Below are 19,745 nucleotides of genomic sequence, written 5' to 3'. Positions count from 1 at the left end.
CCACCGTTCTGAAACGCGAAGTTCTATGCGGCACTCTCATAGAACCCGGAGCCCACCAACACCTTCCCAACCATCGGACCCTGAACCTGTGCCGGTCCGCGTCAGTGCCTGATGATCTCGTCCAGTTCTTTTCAAAACTTTCACCTCAGAGTGTCTTAAGGCAGACACAAGTATCAATTGTTGTCAAATAATTTGATGTATCTAGAATCTGGCTTGACTTTTACGGCGTGTCCCGCCTTGTTTCTGAACAGGCGGATGCCTGGGACACCTAAACGGGGTCCTGCAAGTTCCCGGCCGGTCTTCCCTCCAGGACCCGCCTCTTCCTGCGGGCGGGGTTATGGGTAAGCGCGCCCGACGTCCCGCCTCTGCGCAGCCGCCGGAAGACGGTACCACAGCGCCTGCGACATGGGGAGGCGCGGAGGAGACACCGGAAGTAGCTGTGGTACGGGTCGGCCTGAGGGGTACTCACCGCCCGCAGCTTCCACCCGCGCGGCAGTCAGAGCTCAGGCCCGTGGGGGTGGGCGTGGCGGTCGCCGGAACACAACTCCGACTGTTCGCTGTCGGCGCGGGGCGGCGCCGCGTCGCTCGCCTTCACCAGCTGCCATGAGCGAGCGCCTCCGCCCCAGGTGAGAGAAGGGTCCCACTTTCTCTGCGGCCCCCTCGGCCGAGGATGTGCGCCACGGAGCCGAGGGGCGCACGAAGCCGGGGTGGTGCGAGGCGCTTGTCTGCGCTGCTCTGCGGTCGGAGGAGGCGGGGAGAAGGTTGCGCGGCCTCTGACACCTGGACCCTGTGGGTAGCCAGAGAGGTGACTCTCTGGAACCCAGGGCTACCCCTTCTCCGTCTTTTTCTTGTTTTCTTCGTCTTCTGCCCTTTCCACTTTGGAATGAGGTTTGTTCGGTCCGACGAGACAGGCGGTGGTCTTTCCTAAATTTAGGCGGGTAGTGGTTGGGGGGGGGATGGGAGGAGTAGCCGATCTCGAAGAGACAGCCCCTCGAGGCGCCTCCGAGAGGGGATGGGACGCTTCGGGGGCGGGGAGCTGCTGGCGCCCCAAGGTCAGGAGAAAGGCGGAGGTTGGGCTTAACCCTGCAGCTGGGAGGGCTTAGGGCAGACCGCTGCTCTGTGTCCTTATCTGGTGTAAACCCCGAGGGGCTGAGGGACCCGGCTGGGTGGTGACCCACTCTCGGTTGTAGCATTACTAGGCAGGATTCTAAACAGTTTGGATGGCGAGCCGTTTGGCTGGGATCAGGGAAGTGGCTAACATTTCGAGTTATTCTCCCTACCCTCTCCATTGAGCCTGGCGGGGGCCCTAGGCGGTCCCTCGGGGCTTTAGGCCTGATCCTGAGAAAGTTTCTTTTCCCCTTCTTATTTTCGCCTTCGAGAAGATGGGAAGAAGTTGGGACGCCTTTCCTCAGAATGAAGGCCTGCTTTATTTCTTACTGTAACGTCTCCTAATATGCTTGATGGTTTATATACATCACTAAGTTGTACTCTTATTTTCCTGGTGGAGAACAACAGAGAACGGATTTAGACTCATTTATCTAAGCCCATCCAGGTTCACGTCTCTTTATTCCGTAGTAGTCTCAGGCTTAAATGATGTGGATCATAGGCTTTTTTTTCTAAATGATTTTGTTTAATTTATGTATATGAGTGGTTTGCCTGTGTATATGCATGTACACCATGATGTGTATATCTGGTGTTCACGGAGGCCAGAGGAAGGCTGGGAAGAAAACCTCAGTCTCCTGTAGGACCAACAAGGGTTCTCAATGACTGGGCCATCTCCCCAGACCTGAATCTTATTCCTTACGTTCTTTGGTTGTGAATGTAATCATTGTTTTGCAGTGCTTCTCCTTGAACCAGCTATTTTTATGGTATTGGGGTTCCCTAACATTCTGAGATTATTTGATCCGGTGGTGAAAATTTTGAGGTCCCTAGAGTGAGCTGAGTTACTGGTTTTGGTTCTTTAGTAGTTGTGGTAGAAAGCCTGTACTTGTGTCAGAAAGATGATCAAACTAAATTGGAAGTTAGAAGGTGCTTGCCAAAATTATAATCTGGTCTGTGGCATTAATGTACTACCAAAAGGTTTAATCTTAATGATTGCACAGATAGAATGAAGCCATAATCTTGCCCATTATTTGAAAACCATTGAAAGATTTAAATTAGGTCATGTTGGAATTATGGCCCAGTTACAGTCATCCCATTAGAGTTAGAGTTGTGACCTTTAGATGCAGTGAGCCTGAGCTGACTGCCATCTTTTAGATTCTCTTGTAATGTCTCCCTCATGTGACAGCCCTCAGCATTTTCTGTCACTAACAGATTTTTTTTTTAATCTAATGCTGCAGACTAGTAGTCTGAGTTTGTACTAATTGTAGATTCTTTTTATCTAATATACTCATTGGAATCTTAGTGTGTTTATATCTTCTGGTGATTTCTTTAAAAGAAGCCAATTGTCAATGACAGACCCTTGCCTGTGAGGTTGGTTGGTTTGTTTGTTTTTCTTTACCCTTGAGTTAGCTTGGCCCCTTCCAGTGTCAGATTTTCACAGTAGACAGAGAACACTGTAGAGGGTTGGTTGTGTGGTCTGCCTTGTCACAGATCCCTAGTGTCTACATATGAATTGGGAGAGACGCCTATAGTAAGAAGCATTTAAGGTGGAGTGTGGTTGTACTTGTCTTTAATACCAGCCCTCAAGAGGTAGAGGATCTCTTTGAGTTCCTGGCCAACTTGTTTTGTAGAGCCACAGTGAGACCTTATTTTAAAATAAAGTGAATTGAAAACCAGCTTGCTGTCCTTTATGATTAAATCTGTCTAAGGTTCTCGAATAGGACCAGGAAGATGGGACAGAAGTGACATATGAAAAATGGTGGAGTCAGCCATCCTGGGGTAATAGATGTCCAGCAATTGTTTTTTCCTAAGTGGGAAGGAGGTGCCTGGAAAAACAGTGGACCCACTGTATACTAGTGATTGTGTCCCTTAGTAATAAGGGTATCGAAAGCTGAGTGTTGTTAGGGAGGCATCTAGTAATGAAAACCAAGTACAAAAGTGGAGAATCGGTAGAGCTCATTTTTAACTCATTCCCACCCAAAGGAGAGGACAACTCATAGGCCAGAGAAATGGTACTTGTACAGTGAGAAACTGACATATCTCTTCTATGACTTTCCTAAAGGTAGATGAGAACTATAGAACAGCCCCTTTGCTATTCTTGTTACTGGGAGGAAACATTCCCTGTTACAGATGAGGAGATGGCAAGTTTTGGTCAGCTTCATAAAGTTTGGTTGGAGTGACTCAGCAGCCCCAAGCATAACCAGCTGGTGCCATATTGATAAGATAAAAGTTGAGGCACCAGTGTGAGTTTCCCTCCTAGCAGACATTGCCTTACTGATGCAGAACATCCTTGTGTAAAATGCCTGTACTGGGATGACAAAGCTTCTCAGCTCAAATTTATAAACTAAGTTATTGATGTGTTTGTTTAGTTATGTCTTGAGACAGGGTCTTACTGTGGAGCCCTGGCTGCCTTGGAGCTCTCTGTTAGGTTGACCTTAAATTCGCAGAGATTTGTTTGCTTCTGTCTCCTGAATGCTGGATCAAAGGTATGCCCTGGCTTAGATTTATAATAGGGTACTCACTTAGTGGTTATTAAAACTTGATGTGTCAGGGGTGTAGCTTAGTAGAGTCCTTAGGACCTACCATATACAAGGCCCTAGATTCAATCCAAGCACCACCAAAAAAAAAAAAACAAAACAAAAAAAAAAAAAAACCCAAAAAAACCCCAAAAAACAAAATACCCTCTTTCTCCCCCAAAAAGAAACTATGTCAACATAAAAACCTGGTATTTGTCTTGTCTTTAATTTCCAAGTAGCTGAAGAATATTGTGTTTGCTTGTCTTCTGAGAGAGAGGTAGGAAGCAGAAAGAGATTCTTATTTTATTGCTATATGAGATAAACTGTGTAGTTTCCAGCTAGTCAGAACTCCAGGGCCTGTCTATAACTGTTTCCAGGGGATCTGACACTCACATAGACATAAACTTCCAGGGAAAACACCAATTAAAAAAATTTGAAAAGAGAAGGGGTCTGCTTTCCTCAGCTCATTGGTTTTTCTGTGCCAGACTTAAACTCACTCACTGACACATATTTCCTTTCTTGCACACTGCCCCCCCCCAGATGTATAAATAAACTCCCTGGCCTTTTTCTTTTTTTGTTGTGTGTTTTTGTTGTTTGGTTTTGTTTTTTGTGACTATCTCTGTGTGTGGTCTTAATTGTCCTGGGTAGACCAGACAGACTTTGAACTCAGAGATCCTCTTGTCTCTGCCTCCTAAGTATAAGCTGGAGGTAACTGTCCCAGTAGGCCCAGTATTACCTTTTATCTCTTTCTTGGAAGCATTTTCTCTGTCATTGATAAGCTCTTTAGATGTGTGGTACTTGGCAGTGCTGCCCAAAATAACTTTTTACTGTGTAAAGAATTTGTTGGTAAAACAAAATTTTAGTAATTCAGGAAGTTTTCTTCACTTAGTTATTATCAGTTTAGTTACTTAAAACAGTTGACAGTTGCAGAAATGGCGCAGCAGTTAAGAGCATTTAACTGCTCTTGCAGAGGACCTAGGTTCAATTTCTGTAACTCCAGCTCCAGGGCAACCATTGCCCTCTGACATGTAGGCAGAGCACTCATAAACATAACATAAATCTAAAAAAGGTTAACCAAACAGCTGATCCTGTAACCTATCCCACAGTAAAGAACTGTGGGCCTACAGAACCTGAAGTTCTATTCTTTGCTGAGCCTCTTTTTTCTTAGGGTCTAAAAGCAGTCATTTGTTTTGATAGTTTGTTAATTTTATGTATTTTTTTGTTTAAAGTAAAATAATTTAGAACTGGCATTGTTCACTAGATAGGTATCCTTTTTCTATATAAGGTCCAAATAGCCTTTTCTGCTAAGCGTGGTGATTCACACTTTTAATCCCAGCACTTGGCAAGTAGAGGTGGGAGGGTCTCTGGTCTACATAGTGAGTTCTAGGACAGCCAGGGCTACATAGATTTCTAATTCTTATACAATTTATACTTTGCAGCATCTTTAATAATAAATTTACAATAGTTAGTGAAATAGGAGTTTCTTTATATGGTCGCTGATCATTTCACTGTTGGTTTTTAAAAATATATTTAATTATTGTGTTTGCGTTAGTCAAAGAGTAACTTGTAAGAGTCAGTTTTCTTCTTCCACCACGTGGGACTTGAGTTGGAGCCCAGGTTGTTGTCAGGCTTGGCAGTCAGCACCTTTACCTGCTGATCCGACTCACCACCCACTGAATTTTAAATGGCAGTAACACCAGCAGTGTTTCTGGGCAGCCTCGTGGAGACTAAGGCATAGGAAGTCTTTCTGGGTTTTCAGACTCCAGCTTGGCCATGTGTTTACTACTATGAATAGGCTGCATTGCTTGAGTAAAAGAAAACAGCCATTCACTGTTTGCTATCAGAGGGATAGGTGCCCCATCTGTTGTTAGAGGACCCTGTACTTGCATAGCAGTCTTTTGTGTGGTAACTGTGGTTGTGCGTGAGGATGTCAAGGATCGTGGATTCCCACGGTATATTTATGCTGGGCCTGGTGGAGACTGGAGTGGCTGCAGCCAGCCTCTGGTGAATATGCTGAGCACATTAGGTTGGCATGACCAGCCTGTGAGGGAGCTGGTCTCAGTGCTGAAGGGTGGTGTAGGAGCAGCTAGGAACTAGCCTCAGGTACATCTTGTGATAGGTGAGGCCTGGCACCCTGAGTGGTCCAGTGAGTAAGTACTTGGTCTTAGTTGAGCAATTTGGCCTAGAGGTAGTGGCAGTATGGTTGAGTCTGGGCTAGCTGTGTGAAGTAACCTGAAGGAGGTGCTGGCTATTGAGTTGGCCACAGGGTTGGGTATAGCTCTTACATTTGCCATTCTCTTCATTTATTGGTAGTGAGGTGAGCCTGGCACTCTGCTGAGCCAAAGCTATATATGGTTACTTCAGTTGAGTTTCTGCAGCAAAGAGACGGTGCTGTCCAGCATAATGATATGAGGTCTCAACCGAAGCTCAGTCTTGCCTTGGGTGGCTTCAAATGTGTAGATTTCCTTGCCTCAGCTTTTTGCTTGTCACTATGCCTGGCAGTAACTGGAGTTTTTATTTTTAAATTAATTTGCCTTTTTTTTTTTTTTTTTGAGACAGCCTTACCCTTGCTGGCCTGGAACTTACTGAGTTTGCAATGATTCCCCTTGCCTCTGCTTTGAGTTCCATGATTAGAAATGCAAGCCATCATACCCAGCAGGATGAGGATTTTAATTTTGGCTTACTTAAATTTAAGTGGCCACATTATTAGTGGCTGCCATATTGGGCAGGATATTCCAGGCAGTTTTATAGATATTCCTTCTCTCCTTTATTCCTGTTTTCTAATTTGAGATTAAAAATCCTCTGTTTGCATCTAATTCTTGTAGATAAGCTAAATAAACATTCTGTCATACTGAGAACACTTGCTGGAGAAAGATGTGCTTTATTTTCTCCCTTTAACCTGGCAGTTTTAATCAGCATTTGCTCAGTGGCAGCTCAGTGCAGTGGTGCCTCAGTACTATAGTATAGCCTGAGCTTTTCCAGCAGTGGTTCAGAAATAATAGATGCCATAGTTCCCATCCTGCCACCAATCAGACCTCTCACCAACCTTTGTGCTCCCATGCAGGCTGCTCCATCGTGTGTGTATTTTAGGGCACTGCTTTGTGGGACTAGGAGTTGAGTGGGGACTTGGAATTTTAGTTTCTGGGGTAAGGCAAGAGGAAACTGAGTTGGGAAAATTAGTTGTTATCCTTCTGTTACTCTTCCCCAGCAGGCGTTGGAAAACTGCCTTTCCCTGTTAGGCTTGGCCTGACTGGATGTCTCTGCTTGGTGCCCAGTGCTGGTATACTTAACTGTTTTTCCTGTTGAGATGTTGTGCTGGATTATATTTTTAGGAAAGAGGGCACTTTTTTTTTTTTTTTTGGGCACATTTTTATATGTTGTCATGGTTTATAATTGAGATGTCTACAAGCTCCATAGCTGGTTATTTTTTCCTCTTTGTTTTTAAATTTCAGAAAAAGGAGAAGAAATGGCAATGATGATGACAACCACCCTCCTCCTCAGACCAAAAGGAGCAGTAGGAACCCCATCTTCCAGGACTCCTGGGACACAGAGGTAGGCAGAGTGGCCACAGGCACTGTCACATGCAGAGTTGGAGCTTATTTGTTAAAAGAATACCTCTCCTTCCTAGATTGTGGGAGCTTCCACTTGACTTGCTTACTTACTAGTCTCACTATTTTGAGACAGACTTTTGATGTGCTGTACTCCCTGGCCTGGAACTCAGTCTGTAAACCTGGTTGGCCTCAAGTTTGTGGCTGTTCTCTCTCCTTATTGCTGGGCTGTGGCTAAGTGCTGGCACAGCAGGCCTTTAATTCCATTTTGAAATCAAAGCCTCTTTGAGGAAGCTAGGCACTGTCCTGCCAGGCAAGCAGTGTGTACATGCTTGTTTTCACACACATGCACACACCCACACACTTATAATAGTTTTATGGACTTTGAAGCCTATCTCCGAATCTTCTAATTTTACATTACCACCACTAGCCCATTTCCTGATAATTTATAAAGTATGATTGTCCACAGGGGAGACGTTTTGTTGTTTGTATTCAGCAGCAGTTCTAAGCAGCAGAGTGTGTACAGTGTGTGTATACAGATCCCTTTTAAAGGGGTTTTATTCTGCAGTGTGTTCTACAAGAACGTGTTCTTCCTAGGGAGGGAAGGCAGGAGAGTGAAGTGGAGATGAGGGGCACACTCAGAGTTCCAGAAAGCAGACCCTGCTTTGGGGGATATTTTTTTGCGCAAGTGGGAATCAGTAAGGTGAGGGACAGAGCTTAGCGTTGAGGTGCTGAGGCTGAATCATGCTACCTCCACATCCTGCCTCTTAAGAGTTGCCTTGCGGCAGCTGGATCCTCACACACTCAGATCCTGCTCTACTTGCTTCCCACTAATAGTATTTGCCTCGTATTCTGCACTCCCAATCCAGTCACCAGGGAGGGGACACTGACCTTCACGTTTCAGCGCCAGTTAATGACCAGGGCTAGAGTATGTTCTGCCATGTGTAGACTTGGCTTCTAACGGTATCTTGCACCCCTAAGAATCTTAATCTGCTCTTTTTGCTTTTAAGTAAGTATTTAGCCAGAAGTACTAAATACTTTTGTATTTGTTTAATAGGATGGTTGGGGAATCTCAGGGATGAAGCAATCAGAGATGCCATCAGCATCTTAGAGTTAAAACAGTAACAGCCATGGACTTGTGGCCATGCTGTCTGTGGCTTTGATGCTTGAGAACAGGATAAAAATTTCTTTTTTATTAATTTGAAGGTTTCTGTTTTCTTTCTAAAAATTGAAAAATTATATTTACTTACTTTCATTTGTGTGTGCCTGTGTTCTGGTGGGCACTGTGGGGGGCCCTGAATGACCTGCACAGAGGTAATGTTTTTTTTTTTTTTTCCTGGCTCTGTGGGGCTTGAAAAATCAAATCAGTTGTCAGACTGAAGCAAGGAAGTACCTTTGCCTGCTATCTCACCGGATCTGGTTTTGTCATTTTTTTCCCCCAATTATTTTTTTATTTATGTATATGTATATGTGCCTACGTGAGTATATGTGTGCCACATGCTTGGAAGTGTCTCCAGAGGCCAGAGCAAACCAACTCCCCTAGAACTAGATAAGAGTGCACGTGAGCTACCTGATGTAGGTGGGAGCCCAACCCTGGGTCCTCAGGCCTCTAAGGACAGTAAGCATTCTTAACTGCTGGGCCATGCCTTATTTTATTTTTCTTATCTTAAGCACATGTATTTTAGTATTAGGGGTTTTGTTTTGTTGTGGGTTTTTTGGTAGTGGTAGACAGGGTTTCTCCAGGTAATTGTTAACCTGGAACTTAATGTGTAAACCAGGTGGGTCTTGAACTTGAAGAGATACATCTACCTTTGACTCCGAAGTGTGTGATTAAAAGTATGCACCACTACACAAGACAAAATATTTTTTGTTTCATTTTGTTTTGTTTTTTGAGACAGGATTTCTCTGTGTAACAGCCCTAGCTTTCCTGGAACTTGCTTTGTAGAACAGACTGGCCTTGAGCTCACAGAGATTCATCTGCCTCTGCCTTCCGAGTGTTGGAATTAAAGGCATGCACCACCATGCCCAGCGAGGCTATATTGTTGTAATTGCAGTTTGTAAAAAATACCCTTGACTCAGTTTCTAGTATTTATGCATTGGTATCCCAGAAGAAAATGGTGGCTTATGACTTAACCTTTGGGTCACATATCTTTTTCTTGCTTGTCCAGAGAAATTTCACTGTTGAGCCTGTCAGAATTAACAGTTTGAAGTGTGGGCGAGCCGGTTTCCAGTACAGCTTAAGGCTGCAGTAACAGCTATTGTCTGAACCCACTTGCAGGTCACCCAGCTTGGTATCCTTTCCGTTCAAGATTGCTTGCTGGGAATAGGCTGCTGTGCTCTGCTTGCTCTGTGGTAGGGTAATGAGTGAACAGCAGGTCACCCAGAGAAGCTGGCGTCTACTAAAGGGACAGGGACGTCTACTAAAGGGACAGGGGTCTACTAAAGGGACAGGGACGAGGGACTGACTTTTCCAGGGACAGGGACGAGGGACTGACTTTTCCAGGGAATTCTTCTCTTTGTAATGTAAAAACTTTGGAGACTTTTGGCTTTTTTTTTTCCTGATAATTGTATAGAAAAGAGAAGAATAAATTATTAATATTGTCAATTGATTTAATAAGCTAGTGCCTTAATAAAGAGTGTTAGCTTTTAATTCAGAGGCTGGTCAACAATTGCATTTTTTAAGAGTAAGATCAGGACCCATTTCTTGGAGCTGGAGAGATAGCTCAGTGGTTAAGAAAACTGGGTGCTTTTCCAGAGGTCCTGGGTTCAATTCCCAGCACCCACATGGCTGCAACTCCAGCTTAAGAGGATCTGACACTCACACAGGCATACATGCAGGTAAAACACCAGTGCACATAAAATAAAACATTTCTTGGGTGTTTCTTGAAATACTAAAATAATTTAGAGTTCCTTTTCTGGTAGCTTGTTGTCATTTGGAAGGCATTTGTTTCGTATCAATACCTAAGATGAACTTCTAAGACTTACTCTCTTCTGTTGTCGGTAATAGTTGGCCACTCCTGGGAACTCACTTAGGCCATTGACTCAGGTGCAGCTGCTGCGCTGGGTCAGGCTTTGGTGGTCTGAAAGCCGGAAGGAGTGCACTCCTCTTGCCTTGATGTTCTGAGTGAAGGATGAGGCCTGACTGAGAGACTTGCTCTGCAGGGAGCTTTCCTCTGCATTTTCTTCCTCTCCTCTTAGTAGGCCTTTTTCCACTCTGGTGGAGAAATGGGGCCACAGAAAAATAGCATGGCTGCTGGGCAGGAGAAGAGACCTTGGTGCCATAGCGCCTGGTCTTAAACCCACTTGTCCCTAACTGGAATGACCTGCTTTCAGAAGACAGATGCCAGTTCAGATGGGCTTTGCTAAATATAGCCAGAAGTAGCCAGCTCCTAGGCTTCTTTGCAGTCATAGAAGCAGAATTCCTTCACCTGGAAAAATTCCCAAGTAAATAGTGTGATGTGGTAGTGTCAGGGATTTGGGGTGAGGGGTTGGCAAAGATATTAGGTTTTTTTTTTCCTTTCAAAATCCTTAATTAGCATTTGAGGACTTTGAATTTTAACTCCAGTGACTTAGAAAGTTAACGACTTAGAAGCTTTAGGACTCTCCTCCACCTGCTTGTCTTCTGTGTGGATCATGTGTGCATGCATGGATGCCAAAGGCTGTGGCTGTGTCTTCTACTGCTCTCCACCTTAGTGTTTAAGTTATTATTGTGTGATTGATGCGCATGTCATGCAGCATGTATGAAGTCGGGACAGCTGTGGTGACTCCTTCCACCTCCACATGGCCAGGCTAGCACAGCGAGTACTGAGCCAGCTTGCTGATGCTCCATTTTTGAGACAGAATCTCAATGAACCTGGAGCTTACCCTGTTGGCTAAATTGGCTGGACCCAAGCCCTCAGGTCCTATCTCCACCTCCCCAGTATAGTCATCTGGGATTGTAATGCATGTCACTGTGGCCGGAGTTTTATGTGGGTGCTGAGGATACACACTCAAGTTTTCAGGCTCACAGAGAAGGCACGTTGCCAACTGAGCCATTTCTCTAGTCCCTGATCCTCTTTTTAAATTAAGGTATAGTGTGTTAGTGTAAGATTAGTTTTTTAACAATTCTTAATGAGCCCAGATAGTTAGCACCTAAGTCAGGCGTGCCTCTCTCCTTAGTGAGCAAGACAGGAAGTGACTTATTGTGTCTTACTATGAATCCTGTATAAAGGCAGCTGTGGTTTTACTCAGCCTTTCTGCCCCCCCCCCCCTTTTAAAGGGGTACTTATTTTATGTGTATGTGTGTTTTGCCAGTGTATATGTGCATCACATATGTCTCTGATGCCCAGGAAGGTCAGAAGAAAGCATTGGAATTCTTGGAACTGGAGTTTGAGTGGTTGTGAGCCACAATGGAGGTTTTGGGAACTGAAGCCTTGGTCTTGCCTGCTGAGCTGTGTCCAGCTCTGAATTCTCTTCTAGAGGATTCACTGAGGCTGGTAAAGATGGGCTAGTTTAGGCAGGTGAAGTGGCTTGTCTCTAATGCCAGCACTTGGGAGGCTGAGGCAGAAGGGTCACCTTTAGTTTGAGAACCAGCCATTGTACTGGTAATTCTGGGCCAGTCTGGGTATAAGTGTAAAGCCCGGTGTTAAAGACTTAAGAAAACGGCAGTTATATCTCACAGGAGCTGGTCTTGCTGCTTTGAGCTGTACTGTACACATGGAGGAGTGATGCTCTTTGGTCATAATAAGTGTCTACAAGTTGCACTAGATGCTCCCGTGCAAACCTGCCTTCCCGAGTACAGAGTGTTTCCCATTACTGTGAGGAAATGAGGGACTTTCATAAAGCAGCATGTGTCTTCTTGTTTTTACAGTAAGGGAGGAATTCTGATGCTAACATGGATGCTTGAGAGTGTTCTTAGAGTCTAAAGGGGTGTCCAAAATAACAGAAGTGGGGGTGCGCAGATTTTCAAAGTGTGTACCCACTGCCCTTGATTGATTCCTCCCTCCTTCCCTTTTCCCCTCCTCCCCTCCTTTCATCCTTCCTTTCTTTCTTCTTTTGTGATAAAGGGAGAAAGCATGTTCTAGGTGATAAATATACTCACATTTTGGTTCTGGTTATTTTTGTTAGAATATGTTAATTATACATAATAATAGACTTCATTATGGCATTTTCACATGTACACATAAGGTATTTTAGCACTTTAACTCTTTATCCCCACCTTTCTGTTTTCCTCCCACTCAGAGCCTCCCCAAATTTCCTGTCTTCATTTATTGTTTGGTTTACTGCTTTTGATGACCCCTGAGGTTCCTTGGGGTTGCTTGCAGGAGTGTGAGTGAAGTTCTTCTAGGAGCATGGGCTCTTTGCAATGATGAACCACAGATGAACATGTTGCAACCTCTCCCTGCAGTTATTAGCCATCTGTAAGATACTCAGGAAGGGGTGAAGGTTTGTGAGCCCTTTCTCCCAGATACCATTCATTATCTGCAGAAATCCTGGGGATAGGGGCTCATAGGCCCTTTCCTTCCACGACAGGATGTTGACAACCCCATCTTAAACTTTGTTTTTTCTTTTGGCTCTTTGAGTTGGGATTTCTCTGTATAACAGATCTGGCTGTCCTAGAACTCATTCTGTAGACCAGGCTGGTCTGAAACTCACAGAGATCTGCCTGCCTCTGCCTCTCTAGTGCTAGGTAGTATTAAAGGCAATTGCCACCACCATCCAGCCCCAATTTTCTAACTTTTAGAAATTACCTTCATTTATTTACACAGAACAGTGAACAACTTATAGAAGTTGGTTTTTTTTTTTCTTTTTTTTTTTTTTTACACTCTATGGGTCCTGGCTGTTAAACTCAGGTTGTCTGGCATCGCAATAAAGTACCTCTACTCCTGAGCCCAGTCAGATCTTGCACAGGTCTTGCACCAGTAAGCACCACTGCTCCTATGAGACCAAACCTGGACAGACACTGCCATGCTCTGAAGCATATTACCTCACTTACTCTACTTCCTCTGGCTCCTACATTCTTTCCTTCCCAGTTCCTATGATATAAGGAAGAAGGTGGTATAGATGTCCTGTGTGTGGCTTAGTGATCCTTGAGGAGTTAGCACTGGCCTACAGCAGACCTAGGGTGGACTGATCTGTAGTAGTATGGTGGAGATTGCAGTTGGATGGGCATGGCATGTCCATCTAGCTTCCCCACCAAGGTGTAGGACATTCCCAGCCTCTAGCATTTGAAGGGGTTGATGGTACCTGTTGAATTCTTCCCTGAGAGTAGGTCTCAGACAATCTGCAGGGTTGATTTCCTCATCACTGCTGTTGGCAGAAGTGTGTGCTTCTTGCCTGGCACAAAAAGGCTACAGCTCAGTAAGACCAGCTCAGGACTCAGTAAAGAGTTCTCCCTCAGCAGCCTGAGCAGCACCATTTAACAGTGTGAGCTAGCCATCCGGGAGGAAGCAGCCATAGGGAGGAAGCACCATCCTTGTTTTAGCTTGATGTCTCCCTGTCCTGTAATTGTTTCTTAAAACTTTTATAGCTCAGATGGCCCAGGCTAACCTTAAACTTCAGATCTTCCTACCTTTATCTTCAGAGTGCTGGGATTACGGGCATGTACTGCCATGCCTGGCCTAGTTTTGATTTTATGAAGCAGAGAGACTCCACAATTAATATGCTTGCTTGGGCAGCTTTCTAAAGCTTATGAGTAGAAAATAGTATTTAGAGGTGTTTAGTTTCTGCTGTGCTGTAAAGGGTTATCGTTTAAACTAGCTTCACAGCCTGGTAAAGCCTACCCAGGGGAACAGCAGTTCTTCATCTCTGGTGAGGAATTTGAGAAAACAAAGATGGCCTTCTTTAGTGTATTCATTCCTGCATCATACCTCTTCCTATCTGTCACAGCTTGCCAGGTTTTTAGGGCCATCGATGGGTTTCTCCCTTTGTATTTTTCAGGTTCATGGTCTGAAAATGGTTCTTCTCTGGTCTGCTTCTGTGCCTCCTCCTTCCTAACTCACCAATTGGCAGCTTCCTCCTCCCCTTCTCTACCCTCCTTGCTTGTCTGTAGCCTGTGTTATTTTCTCAGGAACATTCCCTTCTTCTCCTTGCTTGGCATCATTGTTGACTCAGCTAAAACTTGCAGTAGTGAGCAGAGTGTTGCTGATATTCAGCAAGTGTTTCTTGATACCTGCTGCCCTTTTTGCATGTCCTGTGTCCTTAGTCATCTCCCTCCAGAGCCCTGCAGCCCCACTCTGGAGTGTGACACACACCTTCAACATTTCTAGTCCCCTGTGCCCACCTCCTGCTCAGCCTTATGAGGAAACCCTGTGGGCCTTTCTTCTGTATTGTTATCACATACAGATCCCTGGGATCCTAACTTATGATTCCAACTAGAGCATAACTCTAGTGCTCTGAACTCTGCTGGTGCCTTGGTGGCTCTTGTACTCTGGGTCACCAGCTCAACATGGTCCAGTCATGCCACACTGGGATCTTGTCACCCTCAAGGCACTTTTACCACTTGTTCTTTGAGTTTGTGCTGGTTCTCCTGGTTTGTCATTTCCTGCCTATTCCAAGTTTAGCTCATAGACTAGTAGAGCCACCCTTAGGATCCTTGCCCATGTTTAACCAGCATGCACCTCCGCATTTCTCTCCCAGCTGTATCTTAGACTCTGGTTATCTGTGGATGCATTACCACCATTTTCCCCTGACCACACTGAGTAAATGTTTACCAAGTGCCTCAGCAGCCCTGGTGACAGCCTAATCGCAGGCACACACGTCTCTTTGCATAGTAGGCATGAGAACAGCTGGCGTTCTGGCAAGTACATCAGAAGCCTACAGGGACTCCACAATTTCTGCCCGGGACAGTGCCCTTCTGTACACCATACTGCCAGCGGTTATGAGGATATGATGCCTGCCTGTACTGGAGACCCCTCTTCTTCAGGTTTTCAAAACAGGACTCTTTATTTAGAGTGGCCAGTGCTTTCTTTAGGATGTTATTAGCAAACAGCAGGGCATGAGTTTTGGTTTAAAAAAAGTTTTATTTAGTTTTATTTCAAACACAGGAGTAACAAGGGTCACCCTTGCAGCCATCTGATACTAAAAGCATCACCTAATGAGAGGAGCTTGATCAGTCTTTTTCCGTTTCATATTTTCAGACTGGGAAGGAACCTTTTCATCTGTGTCTGGGAGGATGGGGGCGGGGACAGACAGCCCCAGGGGACTTCATGCTGCAGCTGGTGATGCAGTTCACCCTGGGCCTGCCCCCTACAGATGGCTGCCGGGTGGGGCTTTGCAGTACTTGTACCATTTCCTCCTCTGGAACACTGAAGAGAGGAAGACCTTGATGAGAGGTATCTCCTGGAGGAGTTATTCCAGCCAGCAAGCCTTTCAGTCCTTTGCAGTCAGGGAAGGTGAAGCTTTTTCTAAAATCTAATTAACAGGTCAGTAGCCTTCTCAGTCTCGAAGCTGGAAATAACTAAAGACCTTATTCTATTTTGTAGCAACATTCTTTATCAGTGGCTATTTTTCCCCTCTAATTTTTTTTTGGATGTAAACTTTTTAAAAAAATAAAACAACTGGATCTGGAGAGATGACTGAATGACACTTACTGCTGTCTCAGACCTGGTCAGTTCCCAGCACCACCATGGCAGCTGTCCCAAGAGGTCTGCTGGTCTCCTGGCTGTGCACAAATGTTGTGCACATAACCACACACACACACACACACACACACACACACACACAGAGGAAGAAATTTTAAAAAGGAAAATAGTTAAATAATGTAGAAAATCCAAATTCTAAATGCTTTGCCACCTGTGTCTTCTAGACTTTTTTGATGTGCTTAGAATTTTATGCAGTATGTTTTGATCCCCAGCCCCCTATAATCTCCCAACTCCTCACAGACATATGTCTACTTCTCTCACCACCCAGCTTTGTGTTCTCTCTTTTAAAAACTCATAGTCCAAATGAGTCCAAAACTCATAGCCCCTTTAGGTATAGGGGGAAAGAAACTTTTTTTAAAAGAATTTTTATTACACTTATTTATTGTGTATGTATAAAGAACAACTTTTGGGAAAATTGGTTCTCATCTTCTAACACATTGGACTCAGAGATGAAAAGGTTGTCAGGCTTTGTGGCCAATAAATGCTTTCATTTGCTAAGCCGTCTCACCAGCTTGAGAAAAAGAAAACAACAGCCCTACCCCTGTACACTAAATGTAGGGCTTAGTTTAAAAAAAAAGGAGGGGGACTCTGTAGATGTGCAAGTTTCTGGTATTTGGCAATGCTGAGGATAATTTTGTGATACATATGTAATAGATGTATTACAATGTAACCAGTTCTGCTCAGTGTTGCTAGGAAGACATTCTAAGCATGTCACCATGGGTTGGGTTGCATGATTTAAAAGTGAACCTAGGAAACAGAAAGATGAACTAGATCATCTGTATGGCAGGTAGAGCTGCAATCCCTGTCATGGGGGCGGGCATGAGGAAGAAGCACTGTGCATCCCAGGGCAGCCTGTGCTACACCGTGGGACTAGTGACTTGAAGTATACTTTTTAAAAAAGTTGGACAGCTCCCCTGACCTGTTAGTGAGCTTTCATCTTTTCTGAGGAGTGCCGTTTTGGCTATTTGTTTGAAATACATATAACTTGATAAGCAAATTTGACACTAAAGACTGTTTCTAGTTCTTTTAATTTTCAGGAAGTGCCTTAACAAAAACAAACAAAAAAGAAAGAAGACTTAAGAGGAAAGCTTTCTGTGGGTGGGTTCTGACCCACAGTAGTAGCCTACTTAAATATTCATGACTTTCATCACGAAGTTAGATAGCCATTCTAGGATGTTAAGGTAGCTTAGAATAGAAAAGGCCTTTGTAAACTTTGTTTTGCTACTAGCTTAAGACTTAAGAAATTTAACTCCAGCCATCCCTGCCACCTGACTTCTTTAGAATTCTTTTCTGAATTCTATTTTAATGGCATAGATAGTCCTGTGAGCCTTGGGTATGTGCCTGTGTGAGACAGCTAAAATCACCTATGGACAAGTGGGTTTCAGGTGTACCAATGGCTGCTTCTGAGCAAGACATTTTGCAGTTTCAGATGAGTTAGCTACATATATGTTAGTACATAGAACTAGGACGTGAAAGTATAGATCTGGAAGCTTTTATGAACCTGTGCTTATAATGGAAATATATAACGGCTTTACAGAAAAAGTGATAGGAGAGGGTAGGGAAAAGTGTAATCTTCCCATTTTAACTATTTGGTCTGTTTTCTTTCCAGTCTTTTCTCTCATGTGCAGATCATACACAGTTGTAAACATTTCAAAGCCAATGTCTTTGTCAAGGGGACATACATTGGATATAGAAAAGAGCCAAATTTCAAACAAAATTGTAAACCAGCTGAGGGTTGCACCCCTTCCTTAGGTTTTAATTCCTTCCCAGAAAAAGGGGAGGCAGCTTTAATACTAGTGTCAAAGGGCAGACATATTTTTGAGTGGTTTGCTTTGATGAGGTTTCTGAGTAGCTTCTTTAAGATTAGTAAATGTTCATTAGAGGACACAGGGCACACATCCTTGTGGTGCAGCAAGATCGACAGCCAACTCTTAAGTGTACTTTGTGTATTGAATGGTTATAGGACATTATTTTGCATGCAGGTCTTCAGTTACCTGTGTTCAGAGTTTGTGGATGGGGGTATACCTTTTCTGTACCCTGTGCCAGCAGCTGATGCTTGTTTCTTAGCTGAGAACTGCTTTTGATTACTGGAATTGGTAGGGTGAATGGTTCAAGTACACAGAAGTGAAGGAATAAGATGCAATTGAAGGGTGTGGGGTCCAGGCTTGTGCTTGGGTTATGCCTACCTCCTACCTGTCAGGGTAGTTTTGTGTGTGAAGCCAGCATCTGTGAATACATACAGTAAGCGTTTGTTTATGGCATTTCAGGATTACTTTTTGGTTATAGTTTCTTCTCTCACCTTCTCCTTGAACTGTGTCATCCCTTCCCACTGTTGTGTCTCATGTTCTGTTACTCCGTTCATCTCACTTCCTTAAAGCCTTTCCCCTTCTCACCATCCCTTCTACTTTCACAAGCTATGCTCACTGTCCACATGAAGTCTGGAATAGATATTAATATCATATTTTCTAGATCTAACCATTTTCATGCAGAATTCCTATGTTCACTTTTCTTGTCATATGGCCCAGAGATACCACTCCTGGGCATGTACTCAAAGGACTTTGTGTCCTACCACAGACACTTACATTTGTGTTTATCATTGTTCCTTTCTTAGAGGCAAGGAAATGGAGTCATCTTAGGTGACTGTCTAGAAATGAGCAGATATGAAAGCGTGGGCACACACAGTGGAGTGTTGTTCAGCCATTACAAAGATGACTCTTAGTACATACAGCGTCTTATTTTAAGCCCCAGTGAAGCCTTCTGCAGGGAGATTGGCTGATAAGACCCTGTCTTTCCTTTTCCCTCCAGTCTTCGAGCAGCGATAGCGGCGGGAGCAGTAGCAGCAGCATCAACAGCCCAGACAGGGCCAGTGGGCCAGAGAGCAGCCTGAGCCACATCATCCCTGGATCCTGCCCCAGCACCCCCCAGCCGATGCCTGAGCAGTCTGCACTGTGCCAAGGCCCTTACTTCCACATCAATCAGACCCTGAAGGAGGCTCACTTTCACAGCCTACAGCACCGAGGCCGGCCTCCAACATGATGCTCCGGCAGTTTCTTGCCTTTTGTGAAGGGACAGCACTGTGCAAATTGGATATTTCAACTTAATGATTTGTTTTTAAAAGTTGCACACAGAAAAAAAAAATGCCTGTTGGCTTTCAGTCTATATTTGAGTATGGGGTCAGCAGGCAGCTGTTTACTTGGGTTTTTGCTGCACTATTGCGATTTCGGAGGGGCTTGGGAGCAATTTTTTTATAGGATTCTTTTATAGGCTTCTTTTGAGAGAGGGCATCAAAACCACGTCGTGGCAGTAAATGAGGAAGTCTCATCTGACTGATTTCCACATCTGTCAATTAGATGCTGTACTGTATGTAAAAGAGCCTCTTAAAACTGCGGGATCTTAACTTTTTAAACATTTAATAAACTAGTAAAGAATATCTAGTTTCCATGAAAAAAAGAAATGTTTCTCCCTAAATATAGGAAGCTTGACTCAGTGTTGCACTGAAGTTTCTGCCATACTACCTCTCAGTATGTAGATGTCTGTGGAAGTGCTCTCTCTTGGAACAGAACAGTCGCTCACTCTGAAGACCATAGAAGTTAAGCACCTTTCTAGTTTTGGTCTCTGTTTTACATTTGAATACCCAGGGAGAATATCACTTCCATATCTATTTTCTTCTAGTCTATACCCCAGACGCTATAGAGAACGTTGTGCAGCTCTCAAAGTCAAGAAATACCTAGTAACTATCTTATGAGCTTGTGTATTTAACAGCTTAACCGTTAGCTACTTGCAGTGCCCATAACCAAGGCCGTGGTCAGTGTAGATGAACTGCAGGCTGCCCGAAAGCTGAAGGAAAAGTGAGGATTTAACTCATGCCTATGGGCACCCCAGCCCGGCCAGGGGCCGCATTCTATCATTGGAACTGGAAAGATTGGTGTGGTGTAGAAACACGAGCAGAGGCACCTCTA

At 44.3% G+C, this 19,745-nt stretch overlaps 1 protein-coding gene across 2 annotated transcripts; it reads left to right on the top strand.

The window, feature by feature from the left end:
• Positions 1–202: 202 nt before the first annotated feature.
• VCF1 (VCP nuclear cofactor family member 1) lies at positions 203–18,834 on the top strand (the record flags this gene model as incomplete). 2 transcript variants are annotated; one of them, XM_080923282.1, is made up of 3 exons in its annotated part: positions 203–626; positions 7,070–7,169; positions 18,592–18,834. In XM_080923282.1, the coding sequence occupies 3 exons, from the start codon at positions 406–408 to the stop codon at positions 18,820–18,822; spliced, it is 552 nt and encodes a 183-aa protein (XP_080779408.1). In that variant the 3' UTR covers positions 18,823–18,834. The 2 variants fall into 2 exon arrangements, with proteins under 2 accessions (XP_080779408.1, XP_080779409.1); XM_080923283.1 differs by lacking the exon at positions 203–626 and adding an exon at positions 671–888.
• Positions 18,835–19,745: the final 911 nt, after the last annotated feature.

The sequence above is a fragment of the Micromys minutus genome (assembly GCF_963924665.1).
Source record: "Micromys minutus genome assembly, chromosome: 10".
In the NCBI taxonomy this organism is placed as follows: Eukaryota; Metazoa; Chordata; class Mammalia; order Rodentia; family Muridae; genus Micromys; species Micromys minutus.
This window is presented reverse-complemented; position numbering and strand designations above follow the sequence as displayed.